Consider the following 17,409-nt stretch of genomic DNA (forward strand, 5'->3'; position numbering starts at 1 on the left):
CACAAAATGCCACATACAGCTTTCTGAGATTTTGTGTGTTTGAGTAGTTAGAGTGAAACACTACAGAAACACACCAAATCTCAGAAAGCTGCACAAATATTTTATTTTATTATTTTATTTTATTTTATTGTGGACTTCAAATCCCAGAGTTCCTCAGCCAGCAAAGCAGGAAGTCAAAGCAAAGTGTTTGTTTTTTTTCTTCAGTAGCTGAAGAAAGCATGGCGTTGCCAGCCCAAAAGAGCAGTAATTATAGGTAAGTGAGGAGGGGGAATTGGATGGGCATGGGTGGGGGCTCTTGTAAGTGGGGGCTGTTAAAAAAGTGAGTTTAAAAGCCTGTGAGGATCAGGAAACTCCTCTGGGATCACCAGAGGAGGCTTTTAAAATGTCAATTTTTTTCTTGTTTTTTTTTCTCTTCGGCTGAAGAGGATTTTTAAAAAAAAAACTTTTAAAGGGTTTTGAGGATCTCTGCTCAGCCCCATGATCATCAAAGGTGTTTTTTTTTTTACTTTTAAAGGCATGTTTCGGCTGAAGAAAAACTTTTAAAAGTAAAAAAAAAAACTATGCTGATGGTGCGGCTCAGCAGAGACAGGGGGGGCGGGGCCAGGGATTTTTGCTACCGGTCCTCAGAAGCAGCAGCTGCCATCGCTACCTAATCGGACAGGCCGGTGTGAACCGGGAGCATTTCAGCCCTGGTCTGAACACACCCTGCTCCTAAAATCAGTTCAGCACTCACATCCCTGAAGGAGGAGCACTGAAGCCTGGCAACAGCCTTTGCCAAGGTGCTGCTTTGCAAAAGCTTATTTTAAATGGTATTTGTTTATTTTAACCACCATTCTCATGCTTTTTGTTCCTACCTACTTGTCTATAAAGACCCAGAAGCAAGACTAGGAGACAATAATACATTCTTCCCTTACACTATTACTCCAATGAATATATAGAACAAAAGAGACTTTTTCTCATTGCTTTACTAAATCTTCTCATTGTTCCCATCGCCCATTTTCTCCCACTTATGACTGTAACTTTGTTGCTTGTATCCTTATGATTTATATTGATATTGTTTCCTGATTGCTTATTTGTACCCTATGACTATCATTAAGTGTTGTACCTTATGATTCTCGATGAACGTATCTTTACTTTTATGTACACTGAGAGCATATGCACCAAGACAAATTCCTTGTGCATCCGCACTTGGCCAATAAAAAATTCTATTCTATTCTATTATCTCACGAGGAGGACAAATAGCCACTCTTGGGCTGCAATTTACAACAGTGCTAGAATGACCTGCTAACCCCAATTATACCTTTTCTGGACATAAGACCCTACCTTGCCCTCATTCCATTATTTAAATGGTTGCATCCCTCAGCATTTTTTTTTAAAAAGAAAACACTGAATCAGCTGTCACAGTGCTTTGGCATAAAAATTCTTAGTGGTTTTGTCTTTATAGAAGAGATATATTTATGGGACATGTCCAGCTTGACTGTCATTAGTAAATTTTAGTGCAATTAACAATGATTTAGGAGAGGTGCCGGTATTCTAAGGAGGAAGAAAATATGCCAGTCAGAACCATCCAAATGTGCATTTATCTACTGACAGTGGGAAAACATTCTTAGTTGAATGAATGTCAAGAAGGCAGCACTAAGAAACCTGACAGGTAGTCCTTGACTTACAACAATTCCTTTAGTGACTGTTCAAAGTTACCACGGCACTTAAAAAGTAACTTATGACTGTTTTCATACTTACAACAGTTGCAGCATACCCATGGTCCCATGATCAAAATCCGCATGCTTGACAAAAGGTTCATATTTATGACGGCTGCAATGTCACAAGGTCACATGATCACATTTTTCAACCTTCTGACTAGTGAAGTCGACAGGGAAGGCAGAGTCACTTCTGAATTAATTAAAATTACCGCTACCAGTTCGTCTGAACCGGTACGAGCTGGCTGAATACCACCTCTGTTAACTACCCTGTTACTTGCTTAACAATTGCAGTGATTCACTTAACAACTGATGTAAAATGGGGCAAAACTCACTTAACAACCATCTTGCTTAGCAACATAAATTTGGGGCTCAATTGTGGTCGTAAGTCGAGGACTACCTGTACTTATCTTCAGCTCAAAAAAAAAAAAAAAAAGAAAGAAAGAAAGAAAGAAAGAAAGAAAGAAAGAAAGAAAGAAGAAGACAGTGGCAGTTGAGGTACATACACTTAAAAAAAAATAACATAAAGAGCAAGATACCTCATGATACTTCTTCACCAGTTTTCCTGCCGTACAAGCGCATTTCCCATTTGTTGTTCCACAACCACAGTTTCCTCCACAGCGCTGGACAAGGAGGCAGCGAGGGAAAAAGACGGCATTGCTTTGCTTCAGCTCCTCCCTAACGTTGACAGAGTAATTCCTCGGAGTGCAGCTGTAACGCTTTGCCTCATCGTTCAGCCTGTCTAAATCAACTGAGACAGGAAAAAGGGAATGAGGAGGAAAAAAAAAAACAGACATGTGAATAAAATACCTGTTCCCCATAGAAGTCAATGAATCCATTAATCCCTGGCCTAAATTAATTTTTATTACAATTCAGGAATGAGGGCTTTGTCTGATGAAAGTATAAGCAAATATTTTTTAAAAAATATATTTTTTAAAAGCAAAGAAAAATACAACGAAATTACAAAAATATCAATAACATTGGCAATAGCATATAGGCTTATATACCACCCTATAACACTTTACAGAAATCTCTGGGTGGTAAGCATTATTTGTATATTGCCTCCAACAATGTGGGTTCACATTTTTATCAACTTCAGAAGGATGGAGTCAACCTTTGAGCTGCATCAGGATCAAACTCCAGGCTGTGGGAAGAATTTGCCTGAAATCATCTTCTTTTAAAGACCCCACAATCCCTCGCGGGGTGGAGTCTGGGCAACTGAATGGAGCTGAGTGTTTATGGCCGGATGCCTTTCCTGTCGTCAATGCGGAGTTTTGTTCAGCAGATAAATTCTCATCATGCCCAGAAAGAGAAATATCTGCCTCTACCTGGGATCGAACTCGCCAGCCTCCTGATTGTGAGGTGAGAGCTCCACCTCTAGGCCACCACACCACTCAATCATTTGCCTGAAATACTGCACCATAACCACCGTACCACCAAAAATACAAAAATTTGCATGGGAAGGTTTGCAGAATAATAAAGATTACGAGAAAATAGAAACTACTGCTTTGGAAGAAACCTCTCACTTTATAGTGTTCCTTATATATCAGCTTGGATTAAAATAATAAAAAGGTGTGTTGACAGCAATTAAATGTTTTAACACTTTGAAAACTGCTTTATTTCACTATTATTAATATAAAATTATAAATTACCTGAGAGGAGTAGCCAATTAAAAAAAACAAGCAATCATAATCAAAGCATTTAGAACCTTTATTTAAGAGAACCCAAATCTAGGTAATGGCACTAACCCATATATAGAATTGTGGAGTCTGACAATCAAGCCTCAGAGAGTACTTAGGACTCCATAAGTGCTATACTTGTTTTCTTCTTCTTGTACCGTGTATAGAATTATACTTTATAAGTGACTTCTAGATGAAGTTGAAGCTAACATCAAACTTTGTTTTCATATAATTAATAGCGGTGTCCCCCAAGGCAGCGTTCTAGGACCAACACTCTTCATATTATAAATAAACGACCTCTGTGACCATATTATAAGTAACTGTGTTCTCTTCGCCGATGATGTTAAACTATTTAACACTACCAACAATGCTGCTACCCTTCAAAAAGACCTTGACTGTGTCGGAATGGTCAAAAATTTGGCAACTCGAAATCTCAACCAAAAAATGCTCTATCTTACATATTGGGAAAAAGAACCCAAACACTAAGTACAAGCTTAATGGACATTACCTTACAGATGACCCCCACTCTGTTAAAGACCTTGGAGTTTTCATATCAAATGATCTAAGTGCCAAAGCCCACTGCAACTACATCGTCAAAAAGGCATTAAGAGTTGTAAACCTAATCTTGCGTAGCTTCTTCTCCAGAAAGATTACACTACTAACTAGAGTATACAAAACATTTGCTAGACCAATTCTTGATTACAGCTCATCTGTCTGGAACCCACACTGCATATCGGACATTAATAGAATTGAGCGTGTCCAGAAATATTTCACAAGAAGAGTCCTCTACTCCTCTGATCTCAACAAAATACCATATGCCACTAGACTTGAAATTCTGGGTTTAGAAAATTTAGAACTATGCCGCCTTCGGCATGACTTGACCATAACTCATAAAAATCATCTGCTGCAATGTCTTTCCTGTCAAAGACTCCTTCAGCTTCAACCACAACAATACACAAGCACACAATAGATTCAAACTTAAAGTGAACTGCTCCAGTCTTGATTGTAGAAAATATGACTTCAGTAACAGACTTGTTAATGCCTGGAATGCACTACCAGATTCTGTGGTCTCATCCCAAAACCCCCAAAACTTTAACCTAAGACTGTCTACTGTCGACCTCACCCCATTCCTAAGAGGTCTGTAAGGGGCGTGCATAAGAGCACCAGCATGCCTACCGTTCCTGTCCTAATGTTCCCTTTGGTTGTATTCATTTTGTGTGTTTATTTCATGCTTATATATTGTTTAGTATGTGTTTGACAAAATTAAAATAAATAAATAAAAATAAATAAATATAATTTTAGACATAGTTTCATGCTTCCATAGTTTAAGCTGTCATGCATTGAGCAAAGAAGTTAAGTGTGATTTCCACTGAAAAGCTAAAATATTTTGATGACAGTTATCCTTTATATACGCTTTATATATCCTTTATATACGCCATTCCTCTGAAAACAACAAAATACCTTACCCCACCAGACTTGAAATCCTAGGCTTAGAAAGCTTGGAACTCCGTCGCCTCCAACAAGACCTAAGTTTAACTCACAGAATCATCTATTGTAATGTCCTTCCTATTAAAGACTACTTCAGCTTTAATTGCAATAATACTAGAGCAACTAATAGATTTAAACTAAATGTCAACCGCTTTAATCTAGATTGCAGAAAATATGACTTCTGTAACAGAATCATCAGTGCTTGGAATACTTTACCTGACTCTGTGGTCTCTTCTCATAATCCTAAAAGCTTTAACCAAAAACTTTCTACTATTGACCTCACCCCATTCCTAAGAGGACCATAAGGGGCGTGCATAAGAGCACAAATGTGCCTACCGTTCCTGTCCTATTGTTTTTCTTTTCTTCTTCCTATATATATATATGCTTATACCTCCTAATATTTACTCATATATGTGTTTATATGCTATATAATCTTTTTGTATGATACCTACATATATTGTTGTGACAAAATAAATAAATAAATAAATAAATAAATAAATAAATAAATAAATACGCTATGTATGCTATAGGTATATAACCTTTAATAATAAAAAGATAAAAAGGGAAGCCATTATTTACAATTTGTTTCATCTTATCATCTTCCAGAATAGTTGCACTTTATTACTTTGTTATCATTTAGAATAAAACAGTCCAACTTAATTTTTATCTTTTTAACAATTTCCCGAATACATGACTTGTTTAGTAATCATCACTGGGTAACATATCAGAGGAAAAATATCTTCTGTCAATGTTCTCTTAATGTATTATTTGCAGTGAAATTAATCTTGTTTTCTATTGATATTCAGATTGTGAGATATTTATTTTATTTATTTATTTTTATTTATTTTTCATATTTATATACCGCCCTATCTCCCTAAGGACTCAGGGCGGTTCACAGGCAATTAAAATACATATAAATACAGATTAAAAACGACGATTAAAAAACCTATTCTATTGCCAAATTATTAAAAACAATATAAACAGTAAAAAACCCTTAAAACCAATAACTTTAAAATCTAATCCAGTCCCGCGCAGATGAATAAGTGTGTTTTAAGCTCGCGACGAAAGGTTCGGAGGTCCGGAAGTTGACGAAGTCCTTGAGGGAGTTCGTTCCAGAGGGTGGGAGCCCCCACAGAGAAGGCCCTTCCCCTGGGTGTCGCCAGACGGCACTGCCTAGCTGACGGCACCCTGAGGAGTCCCTCTCTGTGAGAGCGCATATCAATTGTTTTGTTTGAATTCTGCATCCATTTGATCCTGCAAACTTTAACCTGTTCAGACTCCAAATCATATTTTAATAGTAACTTATATATGAAATGTTCTGTATTTTGGGTTACAAGTATTTCAAATTTAACCAAGTATCTGAGCTTACAACCTTGTTTTTTTAATTGTGTCTGAACTATACCTCTCATTTCTTCATAATGAAACCACAAATTTACTTTTGATCATTCTAAAGAGAGTATCGTGAATGACTTCATGTTTGCTTTCTAAATAACTGAATCTTGCAAATTATAATAGTTTTGTCAAATTCTTTACCATATTCATGAAATATATATTTAATACTGAAGCCAGAGGAGATAAATCTGGACTTTATACTTTTGTTAATATGGTTTATAGAAAAAAAATGTGGGGTAAAAATGTAAAAGTGATTCTGAATTACATATTAAAAATTTGAAATTTATCATTAGATAAAGAACCGTGGATTTACCAAGTATGGATGTAGGAAAAAGATTCTTAGACATAGAAAACAATACCTTATACCAGAGGTGGTATCAGCAGGTTCTGACCAGTTCTGGAGAACTGGTAGCAGAAATTTTGAGTAGTTTGGAGAACTGGTAAATACCACCTCTGACTGGCCCCGTCTCCATCTATTCTCTGCCTCCCGAGTCCCAGCTGATCAGGAGGAAATGGGAATTTTGGAGTAACCTTCCCCAGGATTGGGGAGGGAATGGAGATTTTACAGTATCCTTCTCCTGCCACACCCACCAAGCCATGCCCACCAAGCCATGCCACGCTCATCAAGCCACACCCACAGAACTGGTAGTAAAAATTTTTGAATCCCACCACTGCCTTATACTTACAACTTTGGACTGATAACATAGGTTTAAGATTTATCTTTCTATTCTATGTAACAGAAAGACTGATAATTTTGTTCTTTTCTTCTTTTATTCCTTTCCTGTTTCATTTTGATATGTGTGTGTACTTTCAAAATCCTTTTTAAAGTATATTAAAGGAAGATAAAGAGGGGGTGAGTTGCACAGCTTGTTTGGTATGGAACTTAATCAATGTTGCTTTTACTTTATAGGAATGACTCTAGACTTCTGTTTTCAAATACTTTGTTCATGTCATACAGGAAATTTCTGGTGGAAATGATGGTGATAGCTAAGGAGGACTATCAATGATCCAAATATGAAATTACAATTTATGTACTAAAACAGCAGTTATCAATAGTATCCAGTCATTTGTTGTAGGGTTTTTTTTAGTGGATAATACTTTTGAGATGACAAACAAGATTCTGCATGAAATCTTTTTTATTGAAAAAGTATTTACAAAAATTTTCACCCCCTTTTCCCCTCCCCTCCATCCCTCCCCTCCTCCAAAACCACCCTCCTCCCTCCCCGGACTTTCCAGAACAAACACAAGGTATAGTTCAAAAGAAAAAACAATCATACGCTAAATTTTCCCTAACACAAATTATAATCCTCCCCTTCTTCTCAAATCCTAACTTCCCCCATACAAATCAGAGATAAATACATCCTAATCATTCAAAGGCAATCTGATATCTCTTAATCTGATATCTATTTTGCGTATATTCAATCCATTTTTTCCATTCAGTTAGATATTTTTCTTGTGTAGTGTCTTTCAAAAAGGCTGAGATTTTAGCCATCTCAGCCAAATTAGCAACTTTCAATATCCGTTCTTCTATTGTAGGTAACTTTTTTTTCTTCCAGTATGAAATCTTGAAAGAGAACGCACTGACCAGACTACATTTCAGCGATCTGATGCAGGATCTCAAATGATATTTTTTTTTAATATGCAGGAATGGATGCCCAGGCTATAAGAATAATTAAATTGTGACATCAAATAGATGAATGTTTAATAATTTATATGTCCCGTTTGCTATTTTCCCAAGAGTGCCGTTATCTCTACAAAGATGTATATATTCCTTGAGATTTAAGCATAAAATCAATGAGAGTTACTAGTGCAGTCAAGCACTGAAAGCAAGGTCTGGTGTGTATAGCAAAGAGAAAGGAGAATAGAAAACTATTGATTATTCCTCTTAATGGGTGAAATTTGATGCTCTGTCGGTCTTCAAATCCTCTGCCTTTCATGTCTGGCCATTCTGGCTAATTCTACTTATGAGAAAGAAAAGCTTTTCAATGAGAGATTAATGTTTCATTGTCACTAATTGTGGGCATATCTAACGTCAACTCAGTTTTATGGGTGCTGGTAACCCGACAAGTGGCAAAGTAATGCATAAAAGCTACTACTCTAAAATGAGAAAGAGAGAGGGGATTATCTCCTTAAAAAATGTAAAGGCAAATCAATGAAATCTGTTTTCAAAACAAATATTTAAAATAAGGCTCTTTAAGTATGTTGAAAAGCTGCAGGAGTCACTGAAAACAAGTGTAAAGTTTGGGTCAATAAGTTATTGCATAAACATCAACCCTACCAGGAGAGATGGGTAGTTCCCCAGTCAGGGAATTGTTAGATTACAAATCACATAGATTCTACTTCAAAATGCTGGTTAGGAATTATGGAAGTAAAAACCTAAAAGACTAGAATGGACCAGCCTCAGGAAAATACCTTATGGAAGATACATGGACATTTACACACAGTCACACCTACCAGTGATGGGTTTCAAATTTTTTTACTACTGGTTCTGTGGATGTGGCTTGGTGGGTGTAGCATGGCTTGATGGGTGTGGCTTGGTGGGTGTGGCATGGAAAGTGTAAAATCTCCATTCCCACCCCACTCCAGGGGAAGGATACTGTAAAATCTCCACTCCCTCCCCTAGTCCTTCTTTTCATTAAACTAGACATTCCCAGTTCCGGCAACCATCCTCATATGTTTTAGCCTCCAGTCCCCTAATCATCTTTGTTGCTAATAACCCTCTTCCTGGTGTTGGTATCTCTTGACACTGCTGCATCTATCGCCCCTGCGATTTTCTGGTCCTTGTCTAATAGCACAATGTCTGGTTGATTGGTCAAGACTTGCCTGTTCATCTGGATCTTATGACCTTCTATAGAATCTCCCATCTGGACTTTGGAAGGTCTAGCCCAAATACTGTGGAGATACTTCTCTATACAATACCAGCTATTTGGTTCAGTGGTGGGTTTTCTTTTTTTTTTAACCACTGGTTCTGTGGGCATGGCTTGGTGGGTGTGGCTTAGTGGACATGGAAGGGAAGGATACTGTAAAACCTCCATTTCCACCCCAATTCAGGGGAAGGCTACTGCAAAAGCCCCATTTCCTCCTGATCAGCTGGGACTCAGGAGGCAGAGAATAGATGGGGGCGGGGCCAGTCAGAATTTTTACTACGAGTTCTCTGAACTGCTCAAAATTTCTGCTACCGGTTCTCCAAAATTGGTCAGAACGCGCTGAAACCTACCTCTGACACCTACCCTCCCAAAGCAGAGGTGGTATTCAGCCGGTTCAGACCAGTTCCGGTGAACTAGTAGCAGAAATTTTGAGTAGTTCGGAGAACTGGCAAATACCACCTCTGGTTGGCCCTGCCCTCCCGCCCCCGCCATTTCCTGTCCTATATCCCCTTGCTTTTTAGCTCAGCTGATTCGTGCAGCAGAGTGGATTGCCACACCTCAGCTGAGCTAAACAACAGCTCAGCTCACCAGCTCTGATACTGAGGGCGGTCTTTGAGTGCTGTGCGCATGTGCTCTCATAGAGCCGGTAGGAAAAGATTTGGAATCCCACTACTGTCCCAAAGTCTTATGATCTTGCAAAAAGATCTCCTATGAGATTTTGAAAGTCATTTGGAATCTTGCAAGAGTTTGGGTTTTTTTTTTAAAAAAAAAAACATGAATGACCGTCACATGAACATGTACAATGGTGTCCGTAGTGTATGGAAGAAAAGATTCAGATCCAGACAGAATCACCATATATTCTATTTGAAAAATGAAGATATGGTACCAGTAAATTTGAGAACAAGAGTAGGGTTGAGGAATGAAACCCAAATTCCTGAAATTTAGTCCCCCCACTTCCAAAACTTTGTGACCTGAGCCAAACTAAATTCTGATTTTCCAGCAAGTTTGGAAGCCTACACTGGACAGACAGAACCAAATTGCTGGATAAGCTTGTCTTAAAGCCAATCTTCCTAGCTGTTAAATTCATTTCTTCACATTTTTTTTTAAAGTTTAAGAAGGGGAAAGGATAAAGGGAGTATAATTCTTCATTGAAGGCTTAGAATGAAGCTGAATGTTCTTCTAAGTTCTTCTTATTTGTACCCTATGACTATCATTGTGTTGTACCATATGATTCTTGATGAACGTATCTTTTCTTTTATGCACACTAAGAGCATATGCACCAAGACAAATTCCTTGTGTGTCCAATCACACTTGGCCAATAAAAAAATCTATTCTATTCTATTCTATTCTATTCTATTCTATTCTATTCTATTCTATTCTATTCTATTCTATTCTAAGCTTTGGAATGATAAAAACGCCCATTATATATAATTTCATTAACCAGTTGAAAAAAAAACCCATCATAACAGTAACTTACCAGCAATTGAAAACAAGACATTTTAAATGAAGATATTAAAAGTACATGAATGAAATCATTTTTTTTTATTTTAACATGTACTCATTTTTGTTTAGATGGTGTCAGTTGGAAAAGGTAAACTATTTGAAGGTAGACACACAGAGAAGTGTTTATATGGCCCTTCAACTAGATTGCCATCCAAGATGAAACCTCTCTGGCCAAAAGGTTGAGTCTTAAAGAGACCCATTCAGCAAACTGGGCTTTTGAATGGAATGTCAACCATTTACAAGAAATGAATTCTATGGCTCATATAACTTGGCATGTCAATTACCTCAAAGGAAGAAGGTCAAGTCGCCTCAGCAGAATGAAATTACTGCTGTCACAATGGGTCTGTTCGTGTGATGTCCATGGATTTAAGCCAAGAATGAATCTGGCTTTACAGAACACCTATCTGGGTTTTTTCTTTTTCTTTTTAAAGAAAGAATTTATGCCTTGGAGATAAATTGGTGATACCAAGCATCACATTTTCTCTTAATTTGTAGTGATGGGACATTTTCTCTCTTTCTCTCCCTGTCTCACATATTTGCTGGATTGCACCCTGCAAGCCTACATAAGCAATCTCACCTTTCTGTAGGCACACATTCACACAGAAGTAATTTGTAAATAGAGAGTTCACAGGTGTGATGAGTAAATTTTCTATAGTGGTAACCTACAGTTTCCAGAGAATCATATGGCGCTTCTCTTCTTTATTTATTATTATGCTATAGACCATTACAGGCCATCTCTACAGCTACAAATAAAATATATGGAAGTAGTTAGGTAATGTGCCTGATTAAAAACGTCACCTGCATTTGAAGAATGTGGCAGATATCAGAAGGAGCTGTTCCACAATTACTTAATACGGCTATCACTATCAGCAGGGCTAAATTAAACTCCTTTTTTTTTAAACCACAGCTACACATAAGAGGTTCTCATATTTTTCATCTTAAGTTTTAATTTAGTTAGCATAAGAACTTGTTGAGGATGGAATGTTGAGGCTGGAGAAATGTTTCCATGAAACATAAGTGAATACTTTGATGTAGAATTAGTTTAGTGTGCCAATTGCTGAACATCTGAGGTACTTGCTAGATTTGGGGATGGTTTTTGGTGAGCCTCAGTGGCGCAGTGGTTAGAGTACAGTATTGAAGGCTACTTCTGCTGCCTGACGGCTGCCTGCAATTTGACAGTTCAAACCTCACCAGGCTCAAGATTGACTTAGCTTTCCATTCTTCTGAGGTGGGTAAAATGAGGACTCAGATTGTTGGGGGCAATATGCTGACTCTGTAAACCGCTTAAAGAGGGCTGTAAAAGCACTATAAAGTGGTATATAAGTATAAGTTCTATTGCTATTGTTATTTTCACCAAAATGAGAACGGGAAAGAACATTTGGGAAGCCTTTTATAAGACTGACAATCTTTTATTTCATAGACAAAATGCAGGGAAAATCTGGCATGGTGAATAATCCCTACCTTATACCTAATGTTGCCAGGTTGGGTTATGGTTAGTAATCTAAAATGACCCAAGCAAGAAAACTAGTTAGAACTAGAAGATAAATGATAAATGATCCAGGGTCAAGAACAACCAAAATGTAATCATCTGCTGGAGCTCAGACAGATCAGTTTCACAATTGAGCCCAGTCATGGCTTATTTTAGTCATCATTCATCTAGCCAAACATAGTGGACTAGTTCATATCAAACCGTGATTCATAATAGCTTCATCTGTGCAAAACAATGTGTAATGTAACAAATCACTGTGGTTTCATATTATGTCTGAACCCAGCCAGTGATGGTTGAATAAGGTTCAGCTGCAGCAGGAAGCCTTTATTATCCTCTACAAGAGAAAAGGATTATATAGCTATCTTGGGGAATGCTCAAATGTGCTTTAATTAGAAAATGGCTACATTCAATAGTTTATCACATGAGACAGTTCTGTGAAAATCTAAAGGTTCCTACGAGAGCCAGTTCAGCTTAGTGGTGCTTAGGTGCTGACCTAGAAACCAGGATACCATGAATTCCAGTCAGCGGTGGGTTTCACATATTCTTACCACCAATTCACCCCGCGCGTGCCTTCTGTGTGTGCACCTTCTGCGCATGCGCTCGGCCTTGAAAATGTGGCTAAATAGGATGGCTTCAATTTTGGAAGGCAATTTTCTTTTTGCTTCTTAACTGCCACATATTTTATCTGGGGAAGTTGGGAGGGGGTTGTTGTTGGAGTGGTAGAAAGTTAGTCATAACAACATAACAGTATTCAAGGACTTTTGCCTGCATCTGATGTAGACTGCCTGAAGATTGTATCCAATTGAGTGTGAAGAGTTGATTGGACAATGTGATGAACTTGTGGGTGTGGGGCAGGGCTGTGAACTGTCAACTGGGTGTGGAAAACCTGGAAGCTTTCAGTTTTGGGTTTTCCCAGCTGTGCCAGCATGACATCCCTAATAAATTGGAACTTTGAGGAACCTCAAGCCTCAGAGCTTTATTTCATTGGGGGTATTCCTTGGAACCCTGACATTGGCATTATGCCGGGGCGGGTGGGCAGCATCCAAGTTGCCACTACCGGTTCACTTGAACTGGTATGTTCTTTCCCGTCCCTTCCTCCCCAAAACAATATGCCAGCCAAGGCCTTCTGCCAGCAATTTATTTACACTTGGCCGGGTTCCTTCTGGCAATGAACAGTTCTGGCAATGTTCATTCACGTGCCAGCCAAGTCCTTATCAAGTAGCAGCATGCTGACAGTCCGGTGCCAGAGCAACCAGGAGTCTGCAGGATGATCTAAAGTACTCACAAGAAATCCCAGCCTTCAGTCCAAAGCAGTCAAAGAGCCAGTAGTCCGTAACTTTGTCCAACACAAGGGCCTACGGAGCACTCTCCCTGCTTTTATCCCCTGTGGGGTGTGGCTCCATGACTCAGCACTCCCTGGGCCTGCCCCACCTTTTCCTCTGCTGCACACGCTTATCTCGGCGTCGTTGTTTTGCATCTAGCCATGATTGATCCTCAGCAGCTGATTCTTGGGACATTGCCAGGGAGGAGGAGGGGTTGGGGGAAAGAGGCCTTGTCAGCTCCTCCTCCTCCTCCTCCTGGCCTGCAACTGGAACCTGGGACGGTTCCAGGGAGGAGGAAGGTCCAGGGGGGGAAGGAGGCCTTGTCAGCTCCTTCTGCTCACTCTCCGAGTCATCTGGCTCCAGGAGGCCAGGCCCAGAGGGCGGAGCCACAACACGGTCCAAACTGGCTGAATACCATCTCTGGTTCCAGTCCTGACTTAAGCATCAAAGCCAGCTGGATGACTTTGGGCCAATCATTCTCTCTCAGCCCAATCTACTCTACAAGGTTGTTGTTGCTGTGGAAAATAGGAGGAGGAAGACAAATTAAGTATCTCAAAGGTTCTTTTTTTCTCCTTTTTTTTTCCAAAAGGCAACTGGATTGTTTTTTATTTGAGGAAGAAGAAGATAATGTTTCACTTCTTCTCCAAGAAACTTCATCAGTTGTAACTGGTTCTCAAACCATCCAATCACATCTGATGAAGCTTCTTGGATAAGAAGCAGAATGTTTTCATCTTCTTCCTCAAATAAAACACAGGCCAGATGCCTTTGGGAAAATAAAAATAAAAAAACCCCCAAAACCAAAAGCACCCTTGAGACAACTGTGACCTGGATGACTGAGAATCTCCATAGACCAGCATTAGGTATGTCTGCCATTTTGAATTACTTACTGTATAAAGTAATAAAGGTGAAATAAAATCTAAATAATAAAAAAACTTGTCTTTTTCATGGATCCATGGCAGGGGTGTCAAACTCGCGGCCCACCTGCTGGATGCGTCCTTCACGTGCTAGCCACGCGCACCCGTTTAGCAAAGGGGGGGGAAAGTTACAATACGTCATCTGACAACAACGTGACACCATGAGTTTGATACCCCTCCCCACAGTATTCTTTTAAATGTAAAATTGTGCAAATGTTTGAATGATGAGACAGGAAATCCAATAAACCTTTCAAATTAATATTTCATTATATGTAACTAAATGAGTTATATGGTATTGAGAAGGAACCAGACTAGAATCTGGGAGACTATGAGTTCCAGTTTCAGTGATAAAGAAGACAATAGTAAATTTTTTCTAAAAACTGCAGGGATTGTTAAGGAGGTCACCAGGAATCAACACTGCCTCAAAGTCACTCCCCCACTGTTTATATAGTCTATAAACAGAATGGTTATGATATAGAGAGATGGTATGGCCATATGACACTTATTCTGTGAGCTTTATAGGTTGCCAAGATTCTGGATGCAATTCAAAGTGGTAGTAATCAAGCTTTAAACCCTTCATGGAAAATCACCTGTGTATTGTAGGGACCTGACTGTTTCTGCTTACCTGGCTGAGTTCTGGGAGAATGGGTGCATTCTAGGTTCTCTCCATTGAACAAAACCATCTATCAGAAACATGACTTCTCTCTCACAGTGCCTGCCCTCTGGAACTGCATCACTGTGGAGATCTGAACGGCTTCCACCCTGATAATCCCCAAGAAGCAGAGGTGGTATTCAGCTGGTTCAGACCAGTTCGGGTGAACCGGTAGTTGTGATCTGTGTGTGGGGGTGGGCCTGCCCCTGCCGACCTACCTGCCCTGGTGCAATCCCATCCTGTATTGCTGTGTGTTTGATGGCGTGTGCATGTGTGGATGGCGCACACAAGCGAATTGCCATTGTTGTGACTCAGGCCCAAGTAGGTAGTAGGAAACTCAGTCCGTGAAAGAAACAAACTTTATTCGAACAGCTGAGAATTACTTCATTCCCAGCATAGTTCAACTAAATTAAAACAAATTCCTCCCAACACAAATTCCTCAGTCCTATCGTAAACTTTGGTCCGATTAGCAAATTGCCAAAGGCCTTTCTTGGCAAACGTTCAGAAGTCACAAAAATAAATGCAAGATGTAGACGAAGCAGAAGACGAAGCTACCAACGTTGTTTTCCGGCAAAACTCAAACGCCATTGCTGGTCTGTATTTAAGCCTTATGGGAGGGGCCAATCATCTCTTGGCCCTACTCCCGCGTTGTCCTTTTTGCTTGAGCTGCTCTTGCCTTCTGGCAGCTCTTCTAATGCAAGCATTAGGAACAGGCTCCTCCTGTTCCTCTGCCTCACTACTATCAGTCTCTGGAGGCTCTGAAGTCTGTATCTCTCTCCCTGATGGCCCTGGCCTCACCTCAGCCTCATCGCTGTCTGACTCCGTTGCCAGCTCCGCAGGCTGCTGGCGGACCACAACAGCCATGTTGTTTGACGTTGTATGCATGTGTGGACAGTGCATGTGAGAGAATTGCTGTGTTTTGTGATGCCATGCGCGCTCACATTTCCAGTGCTGGGAGAACCGGTTGCTATACTATGTGAATCCCTCCTCTGCCAGGAAGGCACTGAAAATGTATCTATTCATCCATCTAGAGATGGATAATAGGTGAAGATTTTGTCTGGTATGGTCTTTCTCGAGGTATATATTCTGTTTCTTTTAATCGTTCTACCTTTTTTAAAAATTATGCATTCATTTGGAATCTGGCATTCTTGAAATCTAGGCAAATACATATATAAATCATTTTAAAACAGTTGTCTTGGAGTGAGTATTACTAACTACGCATAAGAAAGGATAAACATTTGCTGCAAGCAAGCAGCAGAAATGTATTTTGCATTCTGCATTCAAAATACTTCGGCTTATTGGCAGATGGCCCAGAACCCTTCAAAGATAAATACATGGAGGATTCTAGTTACTTGGTGACATTGCCTTGTCAATCTGGAAGACATCAAATTCGTTCGTCTGATTTTGGTTTGAACTGGGGAAAAATATTAATGAGAAATAAGTGAGATGGTTCAGAACACTGGGAATTCACAGGAAGGCTTAACCTTTCAGCATGTAACTTGTTCCATTGTCACAGTGTGTGTTGGAAAAACACTACACTGTGATATTCCTTTATTTTTCTAACCCTTGTTTTTAAAAGCATAATCCAGTGGCGGTGACAAATTTGTTTAACCTGTAAATCTCTCATAGCGTGCTAAACTTATATCAAGAGCGCCCCAACTGGCTCAATTATTCCTTGAATAAATAGCGTTCTCTGTATTGTGGCATAATATAATCTATAGCAGGGGTCTCCAACCTTGCTCCCTTTAAGACTTGTGGACTTCAACTCCCAGAGTTCCTCAGCCAGCTTTGCACACGGATTTGGGTACTTTTAGCAGCTTTACTGGCTGAGGGATTCTGGGAGTTGAAGTCCACAAGTCTTAAAGGGACCAAGGTTGGAGACCCCTGATCTATAGAATGAAAGCGTGTTTCTCTAAGGATGAATGAATCTTTACGAGTGAAATCTAAAAGTTAATGCGTTCAAATCCTACCGATTTGAGTGTACATTTAATCACATGTACACTTTTCCTTTCTGAAAGCATCTTTTCCTTATAAATAGGCTTTTTCTTACAATCAGAAGAACAGTGTTGGAAGAGACCTCGGAGGTCTTCCAGTCCAACTCCCTGCATAAGCAGGAGGCTCTGTAACATGCTGGACAAATGTCTGTCCAATCTCTTCTGAAAAACCTCCAGTAGTGGAGCACCCACAAATTTTGGAGGCAACCCGTTCCATTGGTTAATTGTTCTGACTGTCAGGTGTACAATGCTACAATCATGGGTACCATTCAGGGGCGGGATTCAGCCGTTTCGTACCGGTTTGGGCAAACTGGTAGTTGTGACCTGCGGGTGGCCTCCCCCCAGTGCTATGCCGTCCTATTTAGCTGCGTTTTTAAGCTACGCGCATGCGTGCAAGCATGCATGCAAGCAA

At 39.6% G+C, this 17,409-nt stretch overlaps 1 protein-coding gene across 2 annotated transcripts in view; it reads right to left on the bottom strand.

The window, feature by feature from the left end:
- Nucleotides 1-17,409, bottom strand: part of PDGFD (platelet derived growth factor D) — a 227,221-nt gene that overhangs the window by 11,874 nt on the left and 197,938 nt on the right. For both annotated transcript variants that reach the window (XM_058185421.1, XM_058185420.1), the window contains one exon: nucleotides 2,237-2,448. In XM_058185421.1, coding sequence (XP_058041404.1) covers nucleotides 2,237-2,448 — 212 coding nt within the window. The remainder of the gene's footprint in view (nucleotides 1-2,236; nucleotides 2,449-17,409) is intronic.

This window comes from Ahaetulla prasina, chromosome 5, assembly GCF_028640845.1.
Source record: "Ahaetulla prasina isolate Xishuangbanna chromosome 5, ASM2864084v1, whole genome shotgun sequence".
Lineage (NCBI taxonomy): Eukaryota > Metazoa > Chordata > Lepidosauria > Squamata > Colubridae > Ahaetulla > Ahaetulla prasina.